The following is a 13923-nucleotide window of genomic DNA, read 5'->3' as shown; positions in this document are numbered from 1 at the left end:
CATGGGAGAGCTAAACACAGACAGGAGCCTCAACCTGGTCTACACATATACACATTCTTAGCACACATCCCAGATAAAGACAGACAGCAAAAACAGACTCTAAATTAACAGCCATATTAACCAGATGTCAGTGAGATAGACATATACAGACCTTCTACTCTAAACCCACACTGCCAGCGTCTCCTCTCTTGTCTGAATATCTAATAGCAGCAAAATTCTAGCTCCCTAAAGACAAACAGATTTAGTCGGGCTCCAACTTTAATTTGTACAAAGTGTCTTTGTCCAAGGGTACACAGACAAGTAGCCTCGTTACCATAAGAGCTGCATCCAAATCCAAAACAAGCACTTTGAATTCATTAAAACAGCATTCACAATATCTCATTCCCCCCACAATGAGAACATTACCTAATTACAAATCCAGGGTCATTAAAAGCCCTTCAAAATAGTATTTAATTGGTGCAGGAGAAGGTGACGTAAGCTGCAATTAGAAAGTGAGCAGTCTGTCATTAAGTCTCACTGCTCCCTGCCGCTCCTCGCTCCAGTAGCTAACTACTGGGGTGATCAAACAGGCAGGAATCTTAACGAGTCAATGCTGGATTACAAAATCAATTAGCGCATGCGTTTTAGCATAGATTCCTAATTTATTGTGTACACTTCAGCTGTACAAACCCAACAAGTCTGAACTTGTGCTGGTCTCAAGTACTTTGCTTCATTAGGATGTGCTGTAAGATGGTCTGGTTTTAATTGTCCCATGAGATGCTACTAAGTGGCTTTTACTTGACTTAAAGTAACCTTGCGTAGGGTTGGGCCAGTAGGGGGAGATATCACACTAGGAGGCAAATAATGAGACCTGTTCTGTCAATGCCAAGGGTGTGTGTGCTTGTGTGTAAAATGTTCATTCATATGTAAATAAACATAAAGCATTCATGTATTTGCTGTGTAAACACAACATTAAATATTGCACTGTATTTCAGTCATGTGTGCTGAAAGAAAGGTTCACATACAGTGTTGTGTTGATGTTGAATTTTAGGGATAATTCCATCAGAGGGATGGGCTGAGATTTATTACTCTCTTTGAGAAGACGACCAATCTGTCTCTGTCAGGGTGTAAACTGCCTCTTGTTCATGTTGAGTCCTTCAGCATCCCCTGGGTTCATTTCTTTTAGTGCTATTGTTATGATGGAACTCGATCGATTCAGAAGCCTTTTATGGGGTAATGAGCTCAAGCTGTTTAATGGAATGACTTTGTAATTGAAGCTGGAGTGTGAGCGCCAGGGGCAATCCCTTTAGCTTTGCTGAGAATATGAATTAATGACGAAGGATTAAGGTGACAGGTGGTCTCGATGTGCCTGCAGTGGGAAGCAGCAATCAAGTTGTAAGTAAGAGAGTCTGCTCTAAGTCAACACGTGTGATGTCCTGTCTTGTAGTGTTATTTTTACTGAATACTTTGCAGAACAGGAGAAAAAAAAAACGACAGGGCTGTTAATACCAACAGTATTGAGCCAAGAGTCAACCAAAGAAAAATCAACTGCGTCATAGTTATAAAAACAATGCCACTACATTGATTCTGTGGTTTCCATGACCACAGCTGGGGGAAGCATAGCAATGGGATGATGCTTTTACAGCACAGACAACACATACATACACAGACTCCATACTTTGAGGGTTTTCTGTGCTGGTTCACTGGAGCCGATGACAATAAGGCCTGGTCCTCCCATACTGCAGAAGCTTTTCAGATGCAGCCCTTCCAGCACAGGCACGGTCGACACAGCGTAGTCCTGCAAAACACAATCCAATTAGGTGAAGCGAAAACAAAATATGAAGATAGGATTGACCCAGGTGATAAAGATGATTTCAATTAATGGCAGCTCTCTCAACAGTCAAACTGCAAGATTGACCTCGGGTTTGTGGTGTCAAACATTAAGAACCTGCCTCTACATCTGCTGACATAATGTTTACTTACAATTGTAATTATCTGTTGGTAGTTACCTACTGTGTCAACAAAAAGAGACAAACCTTATGTAAAGCAAAAATGTCAAAACCTTAAAACATAACTGTGGTTATATTGTCCCATACATATCTACAATGACCTGTAAAGCTGTACAATGTAACGCTTCCTCATTTATCCACATGTGGGTGAACAAATTATAAGAAAACAAATATATATGTAGTTTCATAACTTCATAACTTCAAATAAGATAATCCTCATGATGGCAGGATTGGATTGGACAGGTGTGATAACACAGTGGAGGTTTCTTTGTTTGTGACAATGCTTCACAATCCTTTAGCACCACAACAAAGCACTGTAGCTCCAGCCAGTGTAAGGGAAAGTATGTGAAATATGATAGATTTTTTGATAAAAGAGCAATGTAGTGTTTGTGCAGTATCATTAAACTGCGTCTAAAGTGGCTTTCAAAATGAAGTAGCGGGCAGCTCAGGGGCGGAAACAGCAGGAGTGTCTGGGAGATGATGTTACTGAGCCTAGGGCTCATAGGGTTATTGCAGAGCAACTTGAAGAAACTTGATTGAAAAGGCTTTATCTGGCTGAAGGATGTTGCATACCAAATGTTGAGGAATACAAAAGAACAGATAGACTAACTGCTATTGATAATGGTTTGATTAACACCTGCACATGGCATTTGGGCTTCTGTAAAATCTTCAGAGGCCCTAAAACTTTCTCTATAATATTATATTCATGACCAAATAAGCAACAATCAAAGAAAACATTATATAATTAAGTTGTTATCTATTAAGAATGTTTCTGTGGTTTGATCGCATTTAAAGGGTTACTTGTTTTTTTTTTCCTACTATCTTTTTGTGTTTAACTGGCTAAAAGGTACAACAATTTAGAGCACTGTAGACGACAGCCGCTCACAGGCTGCAATGTTATGAATGCTGACACCATAAACTCCCCTAAAAGTGCTTGTTTTTGCAAAGATAGGCTTTAATTGTTATTATAAGAGGAGAAGTCAAGTTCTAAAATCTTGCGAGGTGATGTGTTCCTGGAGGACAACAGTGGAAACACTGCAAGCTGGCCGAGCAAGGTTTGTTGTGTCGGAGTACAGAAAACACAGCTTAGTGTTATCTAAAAGATTCTCAGTGTAAAGGCTGAATATTTAGATGATCTTGACAATGTGGATGAGGTCTTCAAATTTGATGGTCCTCGGTATGTAATTGAGCCAGAGTAAACGGATATTCAGATTTAAACACAATGACAAACTGACAGAATCAATCTAAAGGTAAGAAAACTTACTGAGCAACTTTATTGCTCAGTAGGGTCCTTTCAATATTGTTGTCAGACACTTACAACAACTACATGAGCCTGTCAGTGTCAAAAACAAGCATTTTTAGTGGACATAACGTTACATTGGTGCTCAAATACAGCGTTATCCTTCAATACTTAATCAGTTTCAAAAATGTGTTGTCCCTATTAGTCACTAAGACACAAAAATGTGGAGAAAATAGGGTTCAGTGAACTTACCCTTAAAAAAACAGTATGTTGGCAACATGAACAGACAACACTACAACCGTCATCAAATTTTGTTGCACAATAAAACCATGAGAAAAGCAAGGAAAAAAAGACAAAATAGAAATCTCTCATGTGAAATGACCAAAGCTTTAGCTGAAAACGTTTGTTCATGTAGGTTCCAAATGCTCACAGTAAGAGGCTTATTAAGAAAATATTTTTGCCTTTAGATCTCTAAACTTTTTCAGATTGAGGAGAAGCATTCAACCAGCAATTGCATTCATATTGATTGATATATGGTTTATATTAGTGCAGTGTAGGATCATTTTTAAAGTGCTTTATAGGGAACTATAGTATATAGCTTCAACAGCTGATTTTGGACTGACCCCTTCATTAAAATACCAGTTGAAAGCCTTTTTGTTAGCAAGAATTAAAGCCAAGGGTCCATATTTGAAGAATTATAGCATAGCATAGCCTCCTGAAACAACATTGTTTTACCACAGAATTCGTTTTGATTCTGATTTACTGGACTGCAAGAATTTCCCAATTTCAACATGATTGATTGAGCATTTGATACATGGACTCAGCGTTTGTCACAAAAAGCCAGAGTTGGGTCCCACAGAGATTTGTAAACCCCGAAGTGATACCAAGCTGTTATTTGAATTATGTGAGACTTAAAACTTCCAAGACCTTTCCTTCCTGAATTTCCATGAATACATTTATATGAGCATATAACTCTAGGTTTGTGATTGAGAACTGACGCCTAAGAACTGACATCCATGTGTTTTCTTAATCACACAATATGTTTTGAATTGTTTTTTATAGCTCTGGGCTTCATAAAACCCTATGAGGTATTTCTAAGTCTTGTGTACATTGTCCATAGTTACACTCTTTTGGGACAATTTCCCTTCAAGTATATTTGAACACTTTCAAGTCAACATTTGTACTGCATCATTAGCTCAAATTAAAGCACTATGATTCACTGGAATAGTTATTGTGAATGAACAGAAAAGAATTTGGCAGTTCATCATGCGAAAAACTTGAATTACTCCATCCTTGACTTTTTCCTGAAATCTTTCCTTGGCATTTGCTCAGAAGATACAAAAAGGACAACTGGGAATTATGTAATCTGAACTTCCTTACCTCCTTATCCATAAACAGGAAGTTGCAGGTCAAAAATTAGAAGCACGAGTCATACTTTTCTTCTTAGCAAGATAATTCCTTAAGGGAATAAAGAGAGACACTGAGTTGCTTTTCATCTGCACTAACAGGCTGGTTTGCAGCTATGTTGTGACCTGAAAATACCCATTGACCAACCCAGAAGCATAGCAGACTGAGCTTCACTGTTGACGTCCTTAACAGTCTCCAAATTCTTGTTTTTCCTCTCACCTCTACCTGCAGACAAAAATAAGTGGTTTGGCCTCTGTATTAATCTTCCCAAACAAACTCATTCAATCAACAACACAATCTGCTCTAACCTCTTCAAGGCCCATAAAGAAAAGAGCTTCAACATCTGTACGCAGTTGTTGAGTGATAAACAAACCTGGCAACAAAGTGACCCTTAATTTGATAATGAAAGGAAAAAAAAACATGATAGGAGGAATCAATCTGATAAATAACGGAAAAACAATAATGGACGCTCAAGTGATTTTTCCTAGTGTCATTTGCCAGTGACGCATCATTAAGTCCTGTCTTATCAAAGATAACAGAAAACACAGACGAATCCATAATGAGGAATTCAAATCAGATACAGACTGAAAAAAGGAAGCACAGCAATAATGCCATTTAGGTTACCGTAAAGTGTTGAACTCTTCACGCCATGACCCACCTCTGAACTCGTGAGTAAGCCAGCTTTCCTCATTGGTTACAGTCTCTCAGAGCAAATCCAAAAGCGATACACATAAATCTGCAGTATTTCAATAACAGTAAACAAGATAGATAGAATCAGTCTGCGTTTGTGACCCACACCATGACCCTGTTTCTAGGCTGCATGCCTAAATCCTCCCAGCTTGCCTGAATCTGTTTTTGCAGCGGGGTTTGGGATATTTCACAGAATATTTCCTTTGGATGTGTGTGTCATGTCTTAGTGGTGATTTTTGAGCTCAACTATGGTCTATCACAGTCAGGCCATGCCGCACAGGAATTAATCAGAAAGTGGTCGGAAAGAAAAAAATGGTGAAATACAAAATCATTGACAGCAAAATGGAGACATAGAACAGGCTTATGCAATTTCTGTTGCCTTTTACTTTAAGAACAAGGCCAGCAATCTCATGAGAAGACCAAAACCAACAAGGCGTCTCTCAATACTTTCTGACTTCTCAGTCTTGTCTTTGGCACTCAGCTTCATGGTTATTTGTTCTGACTGAAAACATACATCCATAAAAAGGTAAATATTTAGCTAAAAAATCTGGGTAATGTAGTTTTTTGCTAATGTTACTCAAACAGGGGGAAGTTGTAGCCAATTTGGTACGCTGGAGGATATTTATGGTAGCAGGACAGAATAGTTTTACTGTAGTATTATAAAAAGGGAACTCTGTGTAACGCTAAGTGCAACGCTGGATGTCACTGATGTGTCTTTAAGTTTAGGTAGTAAAACAATAATGAAAGTCTTTAGCACGGAGTATTACGGCTCCTCAGGCTCTGTCTACACAGGCAACACCTCAATAGTAAGTAAATGGTCGATTTATTAATGGTTTTGGTACTTTCTGGTATTTGATGACTCACAAATCCTTTTTAACAGTGTTTCTCCCTGAAATGAGTTTAACTGAGAGGTAATTAAGAATGAGTAAATTAATGATGATGTCACATTTCTCCAATACAAAGGGAGATTCATTCCTTATAAAGATTAGACTTTTTTGCCTCAAATTATGAAATCGAAAACAATGGAGATACAAGGTAATTCCTTCAAAGGAAAACAGTATTTAAAGCATGGCTTTGAATTCAGGTATTGATTGATGATGATGATTAAAATAATAAATGAGGGAGGTGTTTCCCCTGCCCAAATCACCTTTTTAATAAGTGTCATCTACTGCTGCTTTGCCACTGTAAACAGAGGTGGCATAGGTTTGTAGCAAGAGCTGATTAAAAATGCATAAAGCCCAGTTGAGGCCTGGATCTGGGTGGGAGCTAATGACTAGTAGCTATTGAGACGCTTCACAGATGCATCCATCAATAATCTCAGAGTACTCAGCTTCAGTACAAAGTAGAAATACTTAAATAATAAATAAATACTTTTTACCTGCACAAGTATTTATCCTTTTGGTTTCTCTCAAATGTATGTCAATAGGTTCACAATTGATACTTAATTTCCCAGATTCTTGTTTTCAACAAAATGTACACAGTTACTTTACAAAGAAATATATGCAATGTTTTTAATGTTCTAGCCAATGTCGGGTTTGTAGCCTTTGCAATCATCGGAAAAAAAGCTCTTGCAAACTAGCTTATGTCAGGGAACTTTGCGTTTTCTTGTTTATATATATATACAACAAATAGGATGTGCTGAATGGTCTCTATATCTCCTAGCAACAGTTCATGTTTATATGTACTTTACAGCATATGGTCCACCTCGACAGTGTAGCCTTGACACAGACTGGAAGTCAGAAGAAATGGAGACAGAAGTTGATAGATGGAGGATTGATATAATGGATAAAAAAGGAGAGGGTGGAAAGAGAAAGAGATTGATGGAGGAAGAAATTAAATAAGAGAGAACAGGAGGCAGAACAAGATGAAAAAAGAAAGATGAATGGAGTGATGATGCTGTTAGTTTATCTTCCTTGCCAAAAGTATGATGTATGATTATTAACATATTATTTCTTGTTTGAGATGTCGATTGCTCACAGTAGGCTTGTGCATTTAAGATACTCGAGAAGTCAGAGTGGTGTTTGTAGGTTAAAATATATATTTATATATATAGATATATATATATTCCGGTTAAGATTTGCATTTCATCTCATACAGTATAGTGCCTAAAACAACAGATTCAATACATTTCTATAGTTTCACACTGACTACTATAAAGCATTTAGCAGCTAAAGAGTTAGAAAATTCTCCAATGATTGCATGGAAAACAAAATGCAGCAAAAAGAAGTTTGAATATTGGATGTACGTTTAGCAGTTGGCCAGTAACAGGACTCCTAATAGATGCTAATGACAACGTTTCTCTTCTGGATGTGTAAATATGCAAAAGTTGGCTAGCACGTTTGCAATGTAAACTTTATAAGGTGATAATACCTTAGTGTTATAATTACTGTTCGTTGCGCTGTCCTGCTGTGGCAATAAATATAAATAAATGCAGGTTTAAGTACATTTAATTTGAGCTACTTAACTTGGCGTATGTTCATGTTTATGTAGGCTTGTTTCACACACTTTCACCTCAGTCATTTTCGAGAGGGGAATCTTTGCTTTTGGTATTAATTGTGATGCTGCCACTTTTTACACTAGTGCAACATTTAAACTCACCTTAAAGGCATCTGCTAGAATCTCGGCTCCTCTCTGATTGGTCCGTTTGGAAAGGCCCACAAAGAACTCTCGACCTGAAAAGAAATAAGACACCATAGAAGTTGTTTAGGCAAAATATAAAATCAATTCAACTTACTCAATTCAATTCAATACCATTTTCTTTATGCCTGTGGGGATAATTGAATTTAGCAGCTCGCCACGGATCAATAGATACATACACACACTAGAACTTAAAACAATTAAAGGCTTTAAGCTTAAATACTATGTGGAATCGTTTTTAAATAAGTGCAGTGATATATACCTTCATATCTACAAAATCAATCTGAAAAGATACACAACGTAATTTGACCATTCAAACAAATAAAAATAAAAAAGACATAGTCTATAAGGAACTAGAGCAGAGGAATTATAAAGCAATGATTATTATAATATCTGGAGTTTAAATATATACACAACATTTAAAAACTTCAGAAATTTGTTAAGTCTACAGTGATAAAGTCTACAAATCTTGAACACCAGCAGTACAGCGAGCCTGTCGAGCTTCATTAGGTGAACACTGCAGTCACCACAGTGTGTACTTAATGCATGCCTGTGAGAAAGGCCAACTGTGGTCAGTATGGTGAGGCGTAAGCAGACAGAGGCCTGAAAGCCTGGCGAGGCTGCAGCGGCACACTGAGCTCAGGGATGGGCTCCTAACATAGCTGCTGAGACTTTACAAAATGAGCTGTTAGCCCGGGCCCTGCCAACAGGAAATGTTTCTAGCCCTGCCATGTGAAACCGATTTCAGCTGGAAGGAACGAGCGCACAGAGCCAGCGTCTAGAAACCCAATTAAGTGTACTATGCTTTTTTCCTTGTGGCCTGCGCAGTGTAGAAGACTCTGACTCACATTTTTACTTACCATACGACTGTTACCACGGTTTTTTGCCCTTACCAAATTTTATCTTCTAATGCCAGAGGAAGAAGAGGCCTGTGGTGAGAGCCTGGAGTCCTGCTGATTTTATTTGACCATTCAGTATTGTACACAACGTGTTTGTTACAGAATAGTTTTTAGGGAAATACTGCTTAGTGTGCTGAGGAACCAGGTTATTGAGGTCGCACAGAGGAATATATTTGCCCGTTACCATGTTTTGAATCCAGAGTGATATTTGTAAATTGTATCATGTTAGAAATAACACATTAGGTGTCTTGAGATGCGAAAATAACAGATGAAGCAGAGGCAACCACAACACAAAGCATCTGTTATACGATTTTAACAGATTCCTTCAAGCCAATCAGAAATATGTTATGTAGATTTTGTTGCTGCTTTAAAATAGTTCCTGTAATAGATGAAGAATTTCTGTGTTTGTTAATGGCCGTACAGGGAAATGTCTAGAGTAGAGCCTGTGTCATTACTGACCTCAATCATTGAAGCAGTGTGGAAAAACACGTTTTTGTTAAGCTGGTCACGAATGAGAGCTTTATTGTATCGGTTTATGCCAACATTTTTACTTATCTGAACACTGAAAGCATGCCATGCAGGAAATCAGACTAAAAGCCCCAAAGCTTCATATTAAAACATTTGATTTATGTTAACTGTGTGGGGGAAAAAATTTATAATTTGCCATTGTAATGTGAAAACCCTTCAGATTTCCCAAGTACCACTCACAGTACCAACTTTACAGTTTACAAGTTTACAAAATCTGGCAAAATAACCAGTATGTTGTTTGATCCATCCACCACTTTTGTATTGAGGGGTGTTATGTTAAATACTAAATGAAGATCTTTTCTCTTTTGCTACATGAGTATGCGAGCTATAAAACTTTAATTTTGTATGCTTTTTGTTGCGTTAGTATGATCATGGTAGTTTTTGGTCAAAATGAAGTTGTAACCTTCACTTTGGTCTATGTTGGACTATTTTTAAAAGTGCTTTATAGCTTAAGTAAAGGCTAAAAAAATAAAATAACAGGTCTATTAGGGTAACCTTTAATAGCAGCTGTAGGAGGCTACAACACCTTTACACACACCACCCCTTCCACAACACACACATTTTTTAAACCTAATTGTATTTTAAGGATTTGAATTGCAGTGAAGGTCACTAATGCAGTGCAAGAGAAAAAAAAATGAGGATGCACTTCATAATGATATCACATTGACCCTACAGCAGTACATTTTAGACTTGCATGTATCAACATTTGGACCCAGTAAAAACTTACAGTCGACATGATGCCACCTCTCAAGCTAGATGTAAAATGCAATAGTTACCCTGTCTCATCTTCATAGTTTCATCTATATATTTATGCATATATTTCATTTATATTAGTGTATAAACTAACAACTTTCTAAACAATGCTCAAGTAAAGTCCACTTGGATGTTATTATAGCGCTTGGTTACTTTTATATGCAACTAAATGATAAACATTGTATGAATTAATACAAACCCAAAAGTAATAAAAAATGAATCTTTTGGGAGGGTGACAACTACATTTTCTTTCTAAAATCTTCTATATTTGGAAGATTGTTGTTTGATGGTGCAGAAATTGTAGGTGTTCAACAAAATACAGTGATTGAGGAGACACAGTTGTACCTGTAAAAAGCACATCTCCTCCGTCCAGTGTGGCGTTCTCATCGGTCATTTCCACAATGTTCAGATTCAAATCCTTCAGAGCTCTGTTCATTGCCTCCGTCTGGAACAACCAAAATGACAACAACAAGAAATACAATTAAAACATCTTCTGATATTAAACAAAAGACTGATCTGTGATGACGTACATTAAACTACACCACCAAATGGTCCAAACCATCAGCATTTCCTTACTTACTTACTGGATTATTATGATACAGTGTGGTTCTAATCAAACATCTTTAAACAAGATTATGAAAATCTGTTTGAGGATGTTCTCTGGATTTCTTTAAGGCTCAGTGTTTAGCAGTACTCATATTCCTGAGATTGAGCACAATGAAACAAAACCGTCTCTCTCCAACAGGTTGCTATGACATCATTTTAATGAACCATGAAATTATGTCATTTTAAAGGTCTTTAAAACTTTTTCATGGCAGAGGCTACGGAAAATAGGTACGCTGAAGGACCAACATCAACTCTTAAAAAAAGCATCTTCCTGTCCTCATGTTCTGGGTCATCCGTCTTTCACATATTTATAGTGAGGAAGTAAAGCATGGCTGCGTCCCGGATAACATTAACATATATAATCGAATGCATTTCCTGGATGGAAAATGACGTGCAATCCACATTTCACCTGCATGTCCTCTCTGCTGAACTTAAAACCTGAGCAAAGTGCAGGTATTTTCTTTTGGCTGAACTTTGACTGATCTTCTCTCCTGTCTGCCCGCCCAGTGTGATTTTACCGTCCTGTTTTTGGGGTTCCCACGGGACTAGTTTCCAAGGCTAGTCATGTTAGCGAGAGCATCAGTGTTTCCACAAGCCCTATCTCACTATGACCTCAGCCTGCTCACTGTGCTTTTTGGCGAACTCAATGCTTCTGCTTCTCCTCATTTGTGGAAGGCCGAACCATGAGGTAACACAGGTAGACTGCCATGCACTTCCTAGATAAAGGCTCTGCATGCGCATACATGAATAGACAATTGTCCTTTCCTTATGCACAAATTCAAATGTAATGGCATGATATGCTCAGTTGCCAGTTTGGTAGGTACTCCTAGCTAAAGGTGTTTTTAGTATTTGGTCCAACCCTTTTATATCAATGAGAGTAGGCTAAATATTGTTACAACGCAATATAGTTCAACAGCACCACTAACTGTTTTCTCCAAAATGAGACAGGACTGTTATATCAGACTGCATTAGTTTCAGCGAGGTGTACGTACAGTAATTATCCGGCAACTGAGTGTGTATTCAATTACAAAATGAATTCGTGTTTAAAGCTGTTAAGTTGCATGACTGTTTTCGTAAATTACCTTAAGACTCAATGGCCAACAACCACAATGACATTCACTTTCCTGAAAACAGTAAGTGAATTCCCACAGAATAATCAAACTTTCCTCCTCTATGTTTCATCCTCACTGCAGGAATTCTGCTCATCTTTCTACTTCAGTGAACCAGGAAGAACACAGCGTCCTTCCAATGGGTTCACAAATTCGTTAGTGGTTTCTTAAAAGCTTTGAAAGTAACAGCGGCATATTTCGCATAGGTAACAGTTAATCCCGCTCATTCTTTGCTTGTGCAAGCAAAGGCACTGCCAAGGAACTCTCTGCTATTCATTTAGTTTGGTTTCTAGGTATGTTGGGTGGCAAAGGAAAGGTTGAGTCAGATTGTGAGGAAGTAAACAATCCAGATGATCGAGAGCGAGCTTGTGCTTTGATGTTTGTTCATCAAATGTTTTGTTTTCTTTGTGTCACATTACTGTGGAATCTCAATTGGCCGCAGCAAGGTTACTCCTGCTGAATCACTGATTCATCATTTGTGACAAAAACTCAGACAGTTCAAACACTTAATGCACTGAAGATGACTTTGTCTGCATGTCTGTGACATCAGCGAGGCCAGATTTGCACAACAAAGCTGAAGAGCAGGGAACTTGGGTTTAATACCCTGTTCTGATCATATAGAGTATATAATCAAAACACGTATAAGAGAAAACACCTTTCCCAACAAGGCTGATCATTATACATGCTGTGCTGTGTCTCCACCACTGTTATCAGCCACTGCTTTTTCCTTTCTTCTTCTGTCTGTAGCATACTGGAGCCTGTACTATCACAGTGGTTGTCTGGCCAGGAATCTGCAGGACTGTATGAACCAGCTCTTTACCTCAGCTCTCTGGCATTTCCTCTGACATCACTGGAGGTGATGTGACCCAATTGGTGTTTAGGCCCCCTCCTCACCATGTGAAAGGTAATGGTGCCTAGACAACAATGTGATATCTGCTCTGTCACAGTGTGATATCTGCTCTGACTGCTGTGTGTGTGTGTTGGTAGAGAACATCAATTAGGCTGTCTTTACACATAGACCCCCCAAGAAATTTGATTTAGAACACAGAAAAATAAGTGTGGGCAAAGAACAAATACTTGGGTTGAAAAAGAACTAGAACAAACTACATTTGAAAAATATAATGAATACAGACTCCAAAAAGACACACCGTACTTTATCAACTTTAGAACTATTAGAATAATCACCCTACTAAAATGTTCCAAAAGCAGACCTTGAGTAAAATCAATCTGTTGCTTTAGAGCCAAATGGCAGTATCATACAGTCTATTCCAACAGAGTGTGAACTGAATATGACTTATTTACTATGCCTTCCAGAAGGTTTGCGGGTAGAGACTTGGAGTAATTGCTGAAAACTAGCTCCACTTAGCAGCACCCCCGGCTATCTTTGGGCCTGTGCCAAAATCAAAAATTAGATAAGAAGGCATGGGCTGTGCTGGATTAAAGGTACTTTGTGGCAACAGGTTTTATCTTCTGAGTAGTACCACCAAAAGAAATCAGCAAATATTTTATCAAAAGGAAATAGGTCAATTTTGCTTTCTAAAGCATTCAAGTCCCAGGCAAATGGGGATTTGGACTGCGTAGCATCACTCAGATCTTGCACAGTTTCAACAGAAACTACATGTCGCTGCATCTCATCCCAAATGATGTCCCGTTGGCTTGAGACTTATTGGAGCAGATCTTGTTTGTGCTGAAAATATTCAATGACTACAGTGGTCATAAATGGATGCATGTGCTCAGCTCAAAGTATCCCATTGGCTCAGCTGGCAACAACAAACCTGACGTGAGCCAAGAAAACACTCCTGACTCGATCATACACTTAACCTGCAGTCTTCATGTAGTTTACAGCACATTTTGATGCTGCCATCAGCATTTTGTAGCAGAAACACAGATTCATTGAAGCAGATAGCCTATATACTTGTTGTGCATAGTTGGCAGGAGTGCACATTTTTCCTGCAATCACACATCTACTTCAAGGTAAAGTTAGGATTTTGTTCTGACCTGACCCCCTACAATCATTGATATCTGAAGATGTTCATTTTTAAAGTTGTGGGGGGGAAAACATTTTT

General features: G+C 38.2%; 1 protein-coding gene across 4 annotated transcripts in view; it reads right to left on the bottom strand.

Annotated features, from left to right (window-relative positions):
* The window catches only part of ddah1 (dimethylarginine dimethylaminohydrolase 1), a 76325-nt gene that overhangs the window by 11650 nt on the left and 50752 nt on the right, over nt 1-13923 (bottom strand). For all 4 annotated transcript variants that reach the window (XM_054602348.1, XM_054602346.1, XM_054602349.1 and 1 more), the window contains exons 3-5: nt 10488-10587; nt 7924-7997; nt 1658-1777 (exon numbers count right to left, since the gene is read on the bottom strand). In XM_054602348.1, coding sequence (XP_054458323.1) covers nt 1658-1777; nt 7924-7997; nt 10488-10587 — 294 coding nt within the window. The remainder of the gene's footprint in view (nt 1-1657; nt 1778-7923; nt 7998-10487; nt 10588-13923) is intronic.

This window comes from Anoplopoma fimbria, chromosome 8, assembly GCF_027596085.1.
Source record: "Anoplopoma fimbria isolate UVic2021 breed Golden Eagle Sablefish chromosome 8, Afim_UVic_2022, whole genome shotgun sequence".
Classification (NCBI taxonomy): Eukaryota; Metazoa; Chordata; class Actinopteri; order Perciformes; family Anoplopomatidae; genus Anoplopoma; species Anoplopoma fimbria.
Note: the sequence above shows the minus strand (reverse complement) of the source record. Positions and strands in the feature narration are given on the sequence as shown.